We start from the raw sequence: 18,442 nt of genomic DNA, 5'->3' as shown, positions 1-18,442 counted from the left end.
AACAAAACTAAATAAATATTGATGAAATTTAACTGTAATAAAGTGTTAAAAGACGTCTGTTTTAAATATTAATAAAATATTATTATCTACCATCAAACAAACTATTGTAATGTAATTCAACAAAAAAAAATTGTAACCGCTTTGGACATTACGGTGACGTCATATTATTTTGACTTTATTTTTATTTCTTTTAACTTTATTTTATTTTATTATTGATAAAATCAATAGAAAACTTAATATATCTAAATGCATCGAAGCAGACATAGGCACTCCACCACCAATTCCATAAACCCTTTGCAACTAACTCTAGTTTTAATAGTATAACTCAATGGCACTGTTAATCTTTTAGGTTTAAAATAGAATAAATTCGATTTCAGCAGAACTGTTTTCATAGCAAAAATTACTAAGTTTATCATCTTTATTGCCATCGATATTCGATTTTGGTATAACTATTTCCATCACAGAAATTGCAAACTCTATCACCCATGTGATCACGACCGGTGCTCGATTTCGGCAAAACTATTTCCGTTGCAAAAATTATCAAGTCTATCATCCATACTACTACCGGTGTCTAATTTCGATAAAATTGTTTCCATCGCAAAAATTGCTAAGTCTATCACTCATGCAACCGATACTCGATTTCGGCAGAACCGCTTCCGTGGCAAAAATTACTAAGTCTATCACCATTGTTGCCATCTGTACCCAATTTTGGCAAAATCGCTTCTGTCCTAGAAATTACCAAGTCTATCACTCATGCTACTGCCGTAAAGTCGATTTCTGCAAAATCGCTTCCGTGGCAAAAATTACTAAGTCTATCACCCTTATTGCCATCGGTGGCCGATTTTGGCATAACTATTTTCATCACAGAAATTGCAAAGTCTATCACCCATGCGACTACGATTGGTGTCCGATTTCGGTAAAACCGTTTCCGTTGCAAAAACTGCCAAGTCTATCATCCATATTGCCACCGGTGTCTGAGTTCGGCAAAATTGCTTCCATCGCAAAAATTGTCAAATCTATCACCCATGCTACCACCGGTGCTCGATTTCAACATAACCACTTTCGTCGCATAAATTGCTAAGTCTAGTATGGTCTATCACCCATGCTACTAGCAATGTCCGATTTTAGCAAAACCACTTCTGTCCTAGAAATTACCAAGTCTATCACCCATGTTACTGCCCGTAAAGTTGATTTCGGCAGAACTGCTTTTGTCGCAAAAATTGCCAAGTCTATCACCCATGATGCCACCGGTACCTGATTTCAACATAGTCGCTTCCATTGCAAAAACTGTCAGTCTACCACCCATGCTACCACCAGTAATTGCTTATGTCGCAAAAATTACCAAGTCTATCTATCACCCATGCTACCACTGGTGCCCGAGTTTGGCATAACTGCTTCCGTCACAAAAATTCCTAAGTCTATCACTCGTGCGACCACCACTGGTGCCCGATTTTAGCAGAACCGCTTCCATCACAAAAATTACCAAGTCTACCACCCAGGTGGTCTATTTTTGCATAACTGCTTCTGTCGTAAAAATTACCAAGTCTATCACCCATGCTACCACTAGTGCTCGATTTCGACAAAATCGCTTTCATCGCAAAAATTGTCTAGTCTATCACCCATGCTACCACCGGTGCTCAATTTCAGCATAACTGATTCCATTGCAAAAACTGCCAAGTCTATCACTCATGCTACCACTAGTGCCCGATTTCGGTAGAACCGCTTCCGTCGTAAAAACTGCCAAGTCTATCACCTATGCTACCACCGATGCACGATTTCAACAAAACCACTTTTATCGCAAAAATTGCCAAGTCTTCTACCCATGCTACCATTGATTCCCGATTTCAGTAAAACCGCTTCCGTCACAGAAATTGCCAAGTCTATCACCCATGCTACTACGTGCCTGATTTCGGTAAAACTGCTTCCATTGTAAAAATTGCCAAGTCTACCACCCATGCTACCGTTGATTTTCGATTTCGGTAAAACGCCTTCTGTCATAAAAATCACCAAGTCTATCACCCCTACTACTACTACCAGTGCCCAAGTTCGGCATAATTGCTTCCTTCACATAAATTACCAAGTCTACCACCTATGCTACCACTGGTGGCTGATTTAAGCATAATTGTTTCAATCGTAAAAATTGTCAAGTCTATCACCTATGCTACCATCGGTGGCCGATTTCAACATAACTGTTTTGATTGTAAAAATTGCCAAGTCTATCACCCATGCTACCACCGGTATCCGATTTCGGTATAACGGTTTTCATCGCAAAAATTATCAAGTCTATCACTCATGCTACCACCGGTGCCTGATTGCAGCATAATTGCTTCCGTCGCAAAAATTGCTAAGTCTATTTGCCATACTACCACCGGTGCCCGATTTTGGCATAACTGCTTCTACCGCATAAATTATCAAGTTTACCACCTATGCTATTACCGGTGCTCGATTGCGGCATAACTGCTTCCATCGCAAAAATTACCAAGTCTATTACTCATGCTACCATCGGTGCCCGATTTCAGCCTAACTGTTTCTGACGCAAAAATTGCCAAGTCAATCACCCATGCTACCACTGATGCCGATTTCGGCAAAACCACTTCCACTGTAAAAATTGTCAAGTTTATCACTCATGCTACCACCGATGCCCGATTTCGGCAGAACTGCTTCTGTCACAAAAATTGCCAAGTCTATCTCCCATTCTACCACCAATGTCTAATTTTGGCATAACCACTTTCATCGCAAAAATTACCAAGTCTATCACTCATGCTACCACGGTGCCCGGTTTCAACAGAACTACTTATGTCCTATAAATTACCAAGTCTACCACCCATTTTGCCACCGATTTTTGATTTCGACAAAACCGCTTCTATGGCAAAAATCACCAAGTCTATCACTTATACTACCACCGGTGCCCGATTTGGACAAAATTATTTCCGTCACAAAAATTACAAAGTCTATCACCCATGCGACCATGACCGGCGCCTGATTTTGGCATAACTGGTTCCATTGCAAAATTTGCCAAGTCTATCATCCATGCCACCACCGGTGCTCGATTTCGACAAAACCGCCTCCATTGCAAAGTCTATCATCATGCTACCGCCGGCGTCCGATTTCGACAGAACTGCTTCTATTGCAAAAGTTGTCAAGTCTATCATCCATGCTATCGTCGGCGCCCGATTTCGGCAGAACTGCTTCAATCGCATTAATTTTGAAGTATAGCACCCATGCTACCACCAGTCCTCGATTTTGGCAGAACCGCTTCCGTCGCAAAAAATCACCAAGTCTATCACCCATGCGACCACCACTGGTGCCCGATTTCGGCCTAACCGCTTTCGTCGCAAAAATTGCCAAGTCTATCACCTATGCTACCACCAGCGCCCGATTTCGGTCAAACCGCTTCCATCGTAGAAATTACCAAATCTATCACCCATGCTACCTCCGACACCCAATTTCGGTAGAATCGCTTCTATCGCAGAAATTGCCAATTTTATCACCCATGCTACCACAAGTGCCTGATTTCCATAAAACCGCTTCCGTTGCAAAAATTACTAAGTCTATCACTCATGCTACGACTGGTGCCCAATTTTGGCAGAATCGCTTCCATCACAAAAATTGCAAAGTCTACCACTCATTCAACCATCGGTTTCCGATTTCGGCAGAACCATTTCTGTGGCAAAAATCACCGAGTCTATCACTCATGCTACCACCAATGCCTGATTTTAGCATAACTATTTCCATCATAGAAATTGCAAAGTCTATCACCCATGCGACTACGACTGGTGCTCGATTTCGACATAACTAGTTTCGTTGCAAAAACTGTCAAGTCTATCACTCATGATACCACCGGTGCCCGATTTTGACAGAACCGTTTTCGTCGTAAAAATTGCCAAATCTATCACCCATGCTACCATCGGTACTCGATTTTGGCAGAACTGCTTTTGTCTTAGAAATTATCAAGTCTATCACCCATGCTACTACCTGCGCTCGATTTTAGCAGAACCGCTTCTGTTGTAAAAATTATCAAGTCTATCACTCATGCTACCACCGGTGCTCGATTTTGACAGAACTGCTTTCATTGCAAAAACTGTCAAGTCTACCACCCATGCTACCACCGGGCACCAATTTCGGCATAACCGCTTTCATCGTAAAAATTGTCAAATCTATCACCCATGCTACCACCGGTGCCCGAGTTCGGCATAACTGCTTCCATCGCAAAAATTTTTAAATCTATCACCCATGTGACCACCACGAGTGCTCGATTTTGGAAGAACCGCTTCCATCATAAAAATTACCAAGTCTACCATCCATGCTACTATTGGTGATCGATTTCTGCATAATTATTTCTGTCGCAAAAATTGTCAAGTCTATCACCCATATTTCCACCGATGCCTGATTTCAACATAATTGGTTTCGTTGCAAAAATTGCTAAATCTATCACACATGCTACCACTGGTGCCTGATTTTAATATAACTAGTTCCGTTGCAAAAACTTCCAAGTCTATCACGCATGCTACCACCGGTATCCGATTTCATAGCCAAATTGTCCTTTTTTAATTTTAATTAATTTTTCTTTCAAAAATCAATTGAAAATTAAAAATCTCTTATATAACATGTTGAATCAGTAAAAAAATAATATTTTATTGTGAATCCCACCTAATATAATTATGATAAATTCTTATTTTAGCCAAATCTTTATACAATTTTTTTATTTTTTCTGTCAATTTTAGTCGAAAAATAAAAAAAATAGTGTAACAGAACCTGACGTGACTATTAATTTAGTGTAAAAATTAATCTTTCAATGCAAAATATATTTGAATCAACTATAGTAAAATATATATTTTTTACTACTGCACCCACTTGAATCTAGTTTGATGTAATGAATTCAATAATTTACACTAATCTTACATCAAGGAATAGGACAGAATATTATTATCATATTAAAATAAGTTCTCTCTACACTAGATTAAAATTGACACAGTCTTACAAATTACTTTTGTAAATAAGTCTCTTATTCTAAATTAACTACTTACAGATATTAGGAATAAGTGTTTTATTATAAATTATTTTAGTCAAAAAGTAATTTTTATCTTATTTTTACTCACTATTAAATTATACTTAATTTGTAAATAAGTATCTAGCAATTTTAGGCTAAGTTAGTGTTATTTTTTATCGTGTAATCCTACCCAAAAATTATTTAATTGAACTATTTTTATTTTAGTAGATTACTGCATGAACATGGTTTGCTTAGGTGAGAATGGAAATTTTAAATTAAATCGAAAAAATAATTGACTAAATTTGTGAAATATATAATTTATTTTTAATCAGGTATTTCACAATTTAAAATTGACTCAGCATGCCTCGTAAACATATTTCAATCGCCAACCGAGGCCGGACTAAAATTGTTAATAACCATTTTAATTTAGCTAAAATTGAAAAAAATGGCTCAAATTAAAAAATATTTAAAGGTTTAACTATAAATGATAGTTTGCCCTTTAAAATATTATCCATAAGTTATTAAAAATCTATTGATCAATTTTTCTTTTATTAATTTTAAATACTAAATATTTTACTATTTAATTTATATAATATAAAAATATTTATTAGTTGATTTTAAATTTATAAAAATATAAACTAATTAGAAAAAATTTTAGATTTTTTTATTATAAATAAAATTAATGAAGAAAGTAATTAATAAAAATTTAAAACTTTTAATATATTTTTAAAAATTAAAAGATTAATTAATGAGTTTTATTATAATATAAAAATTAAATAGTAATTTTTTTAAAAAGAAATTTATATTTTCACGAATCTCAGCGTTTATATTCAGACGATTTGGAAGCGCGTTGCTTAATCTTTCTAACCTATTAATTCTGTGTTGAATAGGAAATATAAAAAAATAAAATACTGAAAATTTAATCCATTAGGAAGCTATTCGTGAAATTCAGCTACTGTTTGGTGTGAGAAGTCTCACATCAATAAATTACCAATTGAGTGGTAATATATAAAAAATATTTTAATTTAATTTATTTGATTTATTATTATGATTTAATTTTTGGATGTTTATATGACCGTTGATACTTCAGTTATTATTTTTTAAAATTAAATTAATCAATTATTACAAATTAATTTTGTCTTTTTATACTTTTTAAATTTTTTTCATTGAAGCTATGAAAGTATATGAAATTTAACCGAAATTTCTAAAATTAAAAATCGAACCGAATCGAATCGAAATGTATAAAAAACCGAAAAAACCGAACCAAACCGATTAGTGATAATAATATGTTTTTTCAATAATATAGAGAAATTAAATCATATTAAAATTAAAATATTTTAATTAAATTTTAAAATATTAAAAATAAAGTGTAAAAAATAAAAAATTATTAAAAATCAAAACCGATTAAACCGAACCGAATCGAACCGAATCAGACCGGTTCGGTTCGATTTGGTTTCTGACCAAAATCGGATCGGTTCGGTTTTTATAAACACTAAAATTTCAGTTTTCGGTTTATTCGGTTCGGTTCGATTTTAAACCGAACCGACCGAATGCTCACCCCTATCCTTGATAAATAATATTTTTTGTCTTTGCTACATTTAATTTCTATTAATATTTAAATTCAAAATTTCATGATTTTAAAAATAATTTAAACTCTGGTTTTTAATAATAGGTAGGGTGAGTAAATAAAAAAATCGACTGAATTGAATTAATTTCGATTTGATTTTTAATTTTAAAAATTTCAGTTATTTTGATTCGGTTCGGTTTTTATCAAAAAAAATCAAAAAAATTGAATCGAATCGATTAGTGATAATAGTATATTATTTTCAATAATATAGAGATTAGATCATATTAAGCTTAAAATATTTCAATTAAATTTTAAAATACTAAAAATAAAATTTAAAAAATAAAAAAAATTATTAAAAATTCAAACTGAATTAAATCAGATCGGTTAAATTCGATTCCATTTTTTTATCAAAATCAATTTGATTCAATTTTCATAAATATTAAAATTTCAATTTTAGATTTATTTTGTTCGGTTTAATTTTAGTTGTAGTTAATTAAACATTACAACGAATAATTTTTAATAAATCACTCTCGATTGTATTTTGATCGAGTCAAAATATTAAAAAAATGATCGCGAAATAAATCCTTAATATATATTAAGACAGAACTTCTTTTATCACAACATAATTGTCAAAAGAATATATTCATGTTGGACCACTTAATTTGTATTCTTCTAGAAATAATTAATTATATATAATTCATAGATAATGACAATAATAAGATAATTATATGAAAGAATGGCATCATTAATTTCTTTATAATCATTTTTAAATTATAACTCATAGATCATTATATAAGCATTTGAAAGTGGAGGAGAGAAGAAGAGAGAGACAGAGAAGAGGAGAATAAGCAAACATGGTGGAGAATGGGAATTTCTCTAAGGCTTATCCAATGAAAGGTGGAGATGGCTTTCATAGCTATTCCAACAACTCCTCATACCAGGTACTTATTTGTAATTAGCTTCTGTGATATGTTTAATTCTTCAAGCTTTTTTAATGTTTATATATATCTCAATTTTCTTATAAGATATAAATTATTATTAGGTCCTTATACTTTAGTAAAGTTAACTACTTAGTCCCTATTTCTAAATCACTTAATCAAATTTTTTTATATTTTATAAAATAATTTACAATATAATCCCTGAAATTTAGCAAAACTTACAAAATAGTCATTACTTTTCTAATAATAAACAATTTAGTTTCTGAGTTTTTATTTTATTAACAAAATAGTATTTCCATTAAATTTGCCATTATTCAACTGTCAATTGAACACGTCAATTTAAATTAAAAGGAATAAATTATTATAAAAATTAAAACTATAAGAATTAAATTATTACAAATTAATAAGACTAAAGAGGCTAAACCATTATAAAAAGAGAAATTTCAATGACTAAATTGTTATAATCGGACAGTGAATTTTAATAAAATGACTACGTTGTTAACAAAATGAAACTTTAAAAATTAAATTATTTATTATTAAAATGATAGAGACTAAATTGTATGTTTTATTAAATCTCAAGAACTATATTATAAATTACCCTATTTTATTAAAAAAAACTTTTAAACCAAAGCTTTTATCAAATAAAAAAGGGACCAAGTAGTTTCTTTTCACAAAATATAGGAACTTGATAGTAATTAACTTTTTTATAATTATAATTAATTCATTTATTATTATTTATTGATTTGCAGAGAGAAGTTATAGACGCAGTAAAGGAACTCATCAATGAGGCAATTGTGGAAAAGCTAGACATCAACATCCATTCTTTGCCTAACAAAACCTTTAAAATCACAGACATGGGTTGTTCTGTGGGGCCCAACACATTCATTGCAATCCAAAACATAATTGAAGCTGTAGAGAAGAAGTACCAGACCCAATTTGAGTATCAAGTTTTCTTTAATGACCATGTTTCCAATGATTTCAACACCCTCTTCTCCTCCATTCCTCCCAACAACAACTATTACCCTATGGGTTTGCCAGGTTCTTACCAAATCAAAATCACTTTTGTGTCTTTGGATTAAAATAAAATAATTCAATCAATGAGTTTTAATTCAACGGTGATATGCTGAGATCCAGAAAATAGAGTTTTCAATATGTGTGTAAGTTTGACCTAAGAAAATCGCCTTCATTCCCTTTTATCCCTTTTACTTTTGTCTGTCTAACCGCCTCTCTACTATAATGACACCTGTTTCTGTCACTCAAACCTATATGTATACTAGTCGGCCATTTAATTTCCCGACGCGCGTACTGTTAAGAATGCGAAATGACTAGGTCAGCTTTTCTCCCTCATGTCACATCCCGGATTGGGTTATCTCCTGTTGGGTCTGCACTCATGATCCCTCCGGCCTGCCCCATGTATCTGAGTTAAAATTTACGATCAGTCTACTTAAGGATGACCCGATAGGTCTTAGGCTTGTATTCTTTTCGGGATCCGGCCTCACTTCCCAAATGTAGGAAACCCGGCGTTCATCAAATAGTTTTAAAGTTTCTCTAAAATTATAAAGTTTCGAATTTGAATTTTAGTCGATATTAATTATAAACCGAATTGAATCAATGATTGAACTGAATTGAATGATTGAATTTGATTATAGTCTATTGATTTTTATTATGTATGCATATACTCTGTTTGGTTTAAATTTTGAATATAGGTTCTTTTCATGGTCGCTTATTTCCAAATGCCTCTCTCCACATTATGAACTCTTCCTATGCCCTTCAATGGCTTTCTCAAGTGCCAAAAGAGGTATTGGACAAAAGCTCTCCTGCTTGGAATAAAGGGAAGATCTGTTATACTAGTGCTGGAGATGAAACTCTCAAGGCTTACACAGAGCAGTTTGGTAAGGACATGGATTGCTTTCTAGATTCTAGGGCAAAAGAGGTCGTCCCCGGTGGGTTGCTTCTGCTTTCATTTCCTGGCCGGTTGAGTGAAACTCCGCATTCTCAAGTTTATTCCAACATAGCGTATGATCTCTTAGGATCTAGCCTCATGGAGATGGCTCACAAGGTTAGCAGACTCTTGCTTTCATCATCATCATAGTAATCACCCGATTTCGCCTATTCTTTAATGGTGATAATGATTTTGATTTCGGATTGTTACAATCATTATTATCATCATTCTTTATTGCTACAGGGAATCATAAGTGAAGAGAAAGTGGATGACTTCAATATCCCAGTGTATTTCACCTCTCCACAAGAAGTGGAAGAAGCTGTAAAAAGAAATGGATGTTTCAACATAGAAAGAGTAGTTTGCATTCCCTTAAAGAAGAGCCAAAGCAGCAATTCAACAAAAGCAAAAGCAGTATCATCTCACATCAGAGCTGGCATGGAATCACTTTTGAAAGAGCACTTTGGAGATGAGTTCAATTTGGATCAACTCTTTGAAAATTTTCTTCAAAAGCTCCATGAAAATATTCTTCCTCTGCAACACGGCGAGGCTTCAACTGTGTTCTTAATACTTAAACGCAAAGAAGTTGGTAGATAAATGTAGTGATGTATGATTCGAGATTCCGATACATATGTACTCTCACTAATAATTACATATGTAAATCCATCCTTATCATCTCAAGGAGGATTCATTTATTTTTTATTAAGAGAGTGCTGCATCCAATGTATTGTATAATTTTCTATTTTCTTTTGCAAGTGTGTTTGAAGTAAATAATGTATTCTCCTATTAAGGACCTCATTTGCTTTTAACAAGTCAATTTCTTTTTTTTTTTTTTCACTTGTGACACGAAACAACTAGACTTGAAATTTATGATAAATTTGGATTGAATTTAACTTTTATTGCCGACCTCCGATAGAAACCCACCATAACTTTTCGAAAAAAAAATTTCGAGGCGCACGACTTTCAAAAGTGTGACGAGAGTCGTAGGGCTGTTACGAAATTCAATATGAAAATTCTACCATTTAGAGCTTAATTTTACATTTTACTTATTTTTTTAGATATTTTTATAATTTTACATATTAGAGTTTTTTTTAATCATAAATAATTTTCTTTAACTGCTATTTGAAACTCACTTTTTTCAACATTTGAAAACTTTTAATAAGATTTTTCGGCTTCTAACCTATCTTTTCTTTTATATCATTTTAACTAAACGATATTAGTTAAAATTCTCCTAACGGAATCTAATTAGTCCTTTATTAACTTGCAACGTAAATTGCCAAAAATGTTAAATCTTTATGAGTTTTGACGATTTAATCTAAATTTTTAATTATTGGCGCTACATGCCAAATTCTCAAATATTTTAATAATTTTATCTAAATTCAAAATAAAAATTAGAAGGATGTTTATGCTGATATGGCATCATATATGTCATTTTTTATTTTTGTCGTGAGGTTTACATGCTACATGATGTAACCAACTTTAAAAAATTGGCCTATTTACATGAAAAAACTAAATATTTGTATAATTTTGTGATTTAATCTAAAATTTTAATTATTTGTATGTTAAGTCAAATTTTCAAACGTTTTGATAATTTTATTTTTAATATAAAAAATATTGTTATAATTTCTCAAATTAAAAATCTATAGTCTCAAAAAAATTTCAAATACTTTTAATTCCCAAATATTCTCAAATAAAAAACTTAAATAAGAAATAAAAGAATGCAAGTTAAGTTTTTTTTCTGTCGAGGATCATTAAATATTTACTTATAAAAATTCCAAAATCATAGACATTTAAATTCTATGAAAAAGGAACCTAAAAGAGTAATACTTGTGACACATTTAAACCTTGTTTCTTATTCGGAGATTGAGTTTTCGTATCTTATTTAAAATCTCTCCATTTATCTTATTTATCAACTATTATTATCAAATATAAATCTTAAAGGTATAAAATATAAATTTATTTTAATTTTTAAACCATCAAAATATAATATTTTGAGAGTATTACCATTAGTATAAATTAATATATTTTTAAATTAAATAATTTTAAAATTAATTTTTTTTAAAGAAAAAAACTTATTGTAATAATAAAATTCAATATCATCCCAAACTTAGTTAAAATAGTATTACAACGAATTCATCTCATAGAAATATCAGTTATAGAGAGTGTAATAAAAATTTACAATCATTCAAAATCAAACCCCTGTATAAGATAATTTGACAAAAATACACATCCTTCTTTCTCATGTCTCAAGCATAAATTATTAAAGTTTTCAGAATAAAATCACGGAAGAAAGCTTTTACGAGATAAAGTTTGAATAAGATTCCAAAATTAACATCGTCGTTGCGATTCTGGAAACCCATAATAACTAGTAAACCTACATTGAACATTACCTTTCGAAACAACCGAATCAATAAAATTTGAAGAAAAGTCAATCATAAAAACAGACTCACGACTCTTCCACATTAACGAACTCCTCTCAATCCTTATCTATTAATTGAGAATCAACCATCAAAATGTAAAAAATTACGAAAAAATTATATACGAGAACTAAGAGTTTTTGTTTCCATCAAAAATAAAATGTTTGACTTGTAACTGAAAACCAAATCTTTCAATTGACGTAGATCGTCTTTCATAGGATATGGAAAGAAGAAGTCAGGTTTAAGAAAGAGTAGAAGGCAAGAGTATTGAGACACAAAGGGATCATAAAGGTAAATTTGGGTCAAAAATATTTTTTTTTTTAAATTAAAACTAAATGTTATAAATCTTCATATTTTTAAAAATAAAAATGACCCCTAAGTTTGAAATTTCTGACATAATTTACTGCAACGTATTTTTAACAATATTGTTATATATTTCCACTCCTTTCCATTTTTATTTATTATTATGAGAAGGGTATTTTATCTGTTGAGCTTTTTTCTCTCTTTATTACTTTCATAATTTTTTTTATATTATTTTTTTTATGTTATTATGTTTTTATTATTTTATATATTAGTATATAATTATATTAATATATATCAAATAATATTATTATTTATTATATAGTATATTTTAAATTTAAATTATAAATTTGTATTCTATTTTAAATTTAAAACACTAAATAGTTTAATTCTCAATGTGTTAAAAAGCATTAAAGTTTTATTAGTATTATAAATTATTGATTTAAAAGCATTAAATTTTTATTAGTATCATAAATTATTGATTTTTAATTTTTTATTTTAAATATATTGATCAATTTAAAGAAAAAAGAGATTTTTTTTTTTTTACAAAAACTGAAATAAATTTACTATTTTTTTTATAACTTTTATATAATTGACAAATTACCAAAAAGGAATAATTTTTATTTTGTTAATTTTGTAAAATTTATAAAATTGTTTCTTCAATGTTTTCATAAAATATAAAAATATTTACATTATCAGATATTTTTATTATTATTATTTTAGCGGATTAGAAATAAAAGTATTAAGGTGGATATTTATTTTCAAAAGACGGAGTTAAAAGCATAGTTTTGAATAAGTAGGTATAATGATCCAATTGGCGAATTAAATGATATTGTTATAGCGTTCTTGTAGTGAAATGGTAATATTATTTTTCTATTTGAATGTTTTATTATTTTTTTTAGGAATAATGGTAAAAAAAATTTTAAATTATTCGTATTTTAATAAATATATCACAAAGATTATAAAAGTTAATTAGTATACTCTAAATTAATTATATAAATTTATTTATATCATACCATTAAATTTAACCATCAAATTAATGAAAATGTCACGTCATCAGTATCAAAAATTAATATTTTAATATAACGATGATCGTTAAAAAAACTCTAAATTTTATCAATTTTAATAATTATATCCTAAACTTTCTTTTTAATAAATATACATAAATTAATATTTTAATTTTATTTAATTTTTAATTTTAATTTTAATTTAATTTATTTATAATTTTAGATCACGTATTTTTAAGACTCGATAATTATTTTTTAATTTTTTTCATTGACAAGTGCAACTTTTTGTATATTAATAAATTATAATTATTGTGATAATATTAAATCTAATAAATTAAAAATTATAATTCTCTGGTTAAAAAAAAAAAAATCTAACATTTTGACCAAATATTATTAAAATAAAAAGAAAAGTGCAAGAAGTTAACATACATAAACTTGAAATCATTACTAAGACAGACTGTGTTTAGCAGTCTTATAATGCAATTATCTTTATGTCTAAAACAAAAAGAAAAAGACCATGTTGAAACATACAGAATCCAATGATAAGTGTATCTCAAATACGGCGACGTTTGAGGAGGAAAATAAAACCAATTGAACTGCAATGAGCAGCAGTGTCTCGGGAAATCTCAGCAAATTTTGCAGAGTATCTATCAAATATTTGTTCAGTAATCTCAGATCCAAAACTATTCCTGATAAGGTTTTCAAGAGCAGCTCTAATAAATTCAGCAGAAGGTAATGGCATTGAAAATTCATGAGTTTCAAATTCTGCAAAGCTGAAGTATCCATTTTTCTCTACCAATGCTCTTAGCTCCTCTTCTGATGGACTGTACAAAGGCAAGTTGAACAAGTCCAATTGATCTTTGCTCACTATTCCCTGAAATTGGTATGCAATTATATCATTGATTAAAATCAATGTGTTCGACTCGGTTAATATCACGTTCGAAATATCATCTATGACTCGTCTAATAAAATCACGAAATTTTAGCATATTATTTTAAATAAAATTCTATACAATATTCAAATTCAATCACAAATTTCATGAAATAGGTGAAAAAAGAAAGATGACTCATACCTCATTTACCATATCTATTATGGAGGACTCCACCAGAGAAAAAACATGGCTAAGGGCACATTGAGAAGGAAGTGTTCCATCAGGACGACTTGGAATAATCATAGCCATTAATCCACCAGGAGCAATCTCTTCAGCTCTAGCAGCTAAAAAACATTCCATGTCCTTTGCATACTGAGCAGAATAAGCTTTACCAACTTCATTTGATGCATTTGCGTAATGAATCCTACCCTTATTACACGTACTAGAATTCAACTCACTTAACTCTTTTGGCGTCCTTGAAAGCCATTGCAACGCCGAAGATGAGTAGACAAAGTTTAAGGATGATTTTGGAAACAATCTGCCATGGAAAGACCCTGGAACTCCAGCTGCAAAATATCCTAGGTCTGAAGGAAGATTGGCAAAGAGCGTATTGAAATCATTGGCAGTATGATCGTTGAAATATACTTGAAACTCTGGAAGGTTAGAGTAGCTTTTGGATTTGTACTTGTTTATTACACCTTGTACAATGTTGTCTACTGCAATGAATGTGTTGGGTCCTGATGCACAACCTAAATCTGCAATGGTGAACAAGCTGAAAGAAGCTTCTTCTAAGTCAAGGTGTTCAATAATCCATCTTAGTATCATTGATTTTGCCATCTCTACTGCAGTTCTCTGCATGAGAAAATCACAAGCATTAGACATATGAGCAAATTTTCTAGTTAATAAAGATAGCAGTAGTACCTGAACATCGGAGTTCTTGAAGTAGCTGTAATACCCATTTCCACCAGTCATAGGAAATGATTCTCCCATATCATGTCTCTCTTTTCCCAAGCCTTCCATTTTCTAGCAATGAAAAATTAAAAAGAATTTAAGCATTAAAAAGCTTGAAGAATAAAACATATTATATAAGATTCTTCTTCTTCTCTTCCCTTTCAAATGCATGCATATACATATAAAAAATGTTATTTGAATTTGATCCACATGGATTCCACGTATACACATTCATATGCATAAAGTCTTTTGGTGGACCTAACAACTTTCCATATATATATAATTTAAAATGATGATTAGGAAAGCAGCGGTAATATCATGTTGTCAATATTTCATAATTGTTGTTTTTTTATTGTCACTATATATATATATGAATTATTACCTAAACGTAGAAAAAAAAAAGATTTCCACAAACATATAAGAGTGGTCTGATGTGATAAGGAAGCTCTATGTGTTGAGGCTTAAATAGTATATCTTTTTATATTTTTTTATAGGAAAAAAAAATAATAGTGAATAGAGTTGAGCATTCGGTCAATTCGGTTTAAAGTCGAACCGAACTGAATAAATCAAAATTGAAAATTTGATATTTATGAAAATCGAATCAAATCGAATCGATTTTGATTAAAAACTAAATCAAACTGAATCAATTTAATTCAATTTAATTCGGTTTGAATTTTTAATAAACTTTTTATTTTTTACACTTTATTTTTAATATTTTAAAATTTAATTGAAATATTTTAATTTTAATATGATCTAATCTCTTGATCAAAATCGAACCGAAATAACCGAAATTTTTAAAATTAAAACCGAATAAAATTGAAATAAATAAAAAATTAAACTGAATTTTTAAATTAATTCGGTTAGGTGATTTTTTTTTATTTGAACATGATCCTGGGAATTCTAATAGTGAAGCAAAATTGGTAAGAGTATATAAGGGAAAGTAGTTTTTTTTTTTATATATCTTTTTACCATAAAAAAATTAAATATAATTATATAAAAAAAATAATTATTTGTAAAAGCATATAGAAAGTGCACAAATGGATATTCTTTTTTGATAATTATGTTGTGATAAGGAAGCTTTATCTCTTAAGGCTTAAATGACACTTTTGGCTTCTTCTATATTTTCATATAATTTAAAATCATTACATTACATGAAATTTGAAGTAATTGTGCAAAGGGCGTCAACTTTTTTATAATTGCATTCTTATATGATATTTTAATAATTATTTTTATTTTAGTTCTATGTTAATTCATATTCATTTAACATTTTTCTAGAAAAAGATTTAACTAATTCTATTTCTATCAGAACTAAACCATTTATCTTTAAAATTTATTAGTTGCATTTCAAATTTTAAAAAATATATTAATATTTATGAAAAAAATAGATATATTTTCATATATTTTGATATGGATATGGCGCAATAATTTTAAAAATTATATTAAAAAATATTATAAAATTTTAAAAATCTACTCATTAATGATCTTACTAATTTTAACGGTTAAATATTTTACCATTAAGTCCCTTTAAGTAAGGATGATAATGAATCGGGTATTTATGGGTACTCGATCTGACCGAACCCTAATAGAACAGATTTGAGTAATTATAATCTAATTTAATACGGGTTCAGATTTTATATATAGAATACCTACTATCCGAACCCATTTATATAAATAATTAATTTAATATAAAAAAATATATTTCACAATAATATTTATAAATTTTTTATATATTTTTATTTAAAAATTAAAATTTAAATATTTTTTAAAAATATTAAATTTTTAAATAAAAATTATTAATAAAAAATATTTTTACATAAATTATTAATTAAAATATATAAGACTAAACGGGTTCGAATTTTATTCGATAATAATAATCGAGTTTTGAATGGGTTCGGATAGTTTAATTTTTAATCGGATATTGCTATTTTTAAAAATAGCATTTGAATTTGAATAATTTAATTTTCGCAGATACTCTATCTATTTTACTTCCTATCTTTGAATGAAAAATTTATTAATTAGTTATTCAATTTTATAAAAATGTTTATTAATTAATTTCTTCATATTAAAAAAATTTTAAATTTTTTTTATAATTTTAAGCGGTTAAAATTAACAAATAAATTTTTAAAATATTTTAATATACTTTTTAAAATTGAGATTAATTAATAATTTTTTCTACATAGTACAACATTGCTCTTATTTTATTTAATATTTGTTTACTTATTTAAATAATAAAATAAATAATTTGATATGATAAATTAATAATTTCACATTTATCTTAATTGTAAAATAAATTATTTATATATGCGTTTATCATTGATTTCACATAATAATATTTTTAGTTGCATTAGTTAAATTAAACACTAATGATATTTTAATAAGATTGAATTCTAGCCCAATAATATTTAAGTTATTTTCAAGAATGCAAACCTTAAATTGAAATTATTATCATTGTTTCCTTTATAATCTTGGTTAATTTCAATAGTAATTAACATAATGTTGATTCAAATGTAGGTTTGTATTTTATACTGAAAATGAGAATTCAAATATGTATTTGGGTAATATGTCTTTTAACTACTAAAAAAAATTAGATTAAGCGAATTACATGTTAATTAATATATTTGGAAAAAAGAAATATTAACATGATTCAAATTATAATTTAAATATTTTATAAATATTGATGAAATTTTTTTAATTTCATAACAATATATTCTTAAAATTTTTAAGTCATATTTTTTTCGTTGACATACTAGGGTTTCGGGTTTATATTTATTGAACTGTATAGTACCGAAATCCGACACGGGACAGCTGAACTTGGTCTCGAGCCTTGTAAGACCCGGGACTGAACTTAGTCTCGAGCCTTGTAAGACCCGGGAGATTGGATCCATTTCGTATTGTCGTTAAAGTTATCATTTAGAAAAGCATTTCTTTCAAACATATTAATTAATAAATTAAATTAACATTTTGGCTAATTTTAAAAAAAATCTAAACATTAACTCATACTTATATCTAAAATTTTAAATTTTAAATAATAAAATCAAACTAATAAAATTAAACCCTTTTCAATTAATATTTTAAATTTTGAATGGAAAAATTAAAACAATGAAGTTAAAACCCTTTTCAATTAATGATAGTTAAAAGAACTAAATTAAATTTAAAAATTTTTAATTATAAATTACAATAGAATCCATAAAATTTTTTATTAATAAAACATATAATTCTTTATTTTATATTAAAAATAAATATATTATATGTTTATTACATATAATATTAAATATATTATATTAAATAAATATTTATTACACAACTTTTTATTAAATAAAATATCATATATAAATATTATATATTAAAATATCTCATTAAATATTTATATTCGATATTATAAACAAAAATTATTATACATTTAAAATTTTTTTTATTCAATAGACAAAAATTTTGATAAACTTTAATCATAATAACACAGAG

The 18,442-nt window shown here is 28.5% G+C and overlaps 2 protein-coding genes across 3 annotated transcripts; one reads left to right on the top strand and one right to left on the bottom strand.

The window, feature by feature from the left end:
- Positions 1–7,365: 7,365 nt before the first annotated feature.
- On the top strand, positions 7,366–10,229 carry LOC110618177 (loganic acid O-methyltransferase). 2 transcript variants are annotated; one of them, XM_021761263.2, is made up of 4 exons: positions 7,366–7,498; positions 8,245–8,533; positions 9,283–9,554; positions 9,681–10,229. In XM_021761263.2, exons 1-4 carry the CDS (start codon positions 7,412–7,414, stop codon positions 10,029–10,031), a joined length of 999 nt encoding a protein of 332 aa, XP_021616955.1. In that variant the 5' UTR covers positions 7,366–7,411; the 3' UTR covers positions 10,032–10,229. The 2 variants fall into 2 exon arrangements, with proteins under 2 accessions (XP_021616955.1, XP_021616954.1); XM_021761262.2 differs by having other exon boundaries at positions 9,202–9,554.
- A 3,315-nt stretch (positions 10,230–13,544) lies between these two features.
- LOC110618288 (loganic acid O-methyltransferase) lies at positions 13,545–15,341 on the bottom strand. The gene is made up of 3 exons (XM_021761438.2): positions 14,951–15,341; positions 14,231–14,881; positions 13,545–14,032 (listed from the first exon to the last, which is right to left on the bottom strand). Exons 1-3 carry the CDS (start codon positions 15,047–15,049, stop codon positions 13,712–13,714), a joined length of 1,071 nt encoding a protein of 356 aa, XP_021617130.1. The 5' UTR covers positions 15,050–15,341; the 3' UTR covers positions 13,545–13,711.
- Between the last annotated feature and the right edge of the window lie 3,101 nt (positions 15,342–18,442).

The sequence above is a fragment of the Manihot esculenta genome, chromosome 6 (genome assembly GCF_001659605.2).
Source record: "Manihot esculenta cultivar AM560-2 chromosome 6, M.esculenta_v8, whole genome shotgun sequence".
Taxonomy (NCBI): domain Eukaryota; kingdom Viridiplantae; phylum Streptophyta; class Magnoliopsida; order Malpighiales; family Euphorbiaceae; genus Manihot; species Manihot esculenta.
The sequence above is the reverse complement of the archived record's forward strand: the minus strand, read 5'-3'. Positions and strand labels throughout refer to the sequence as shown.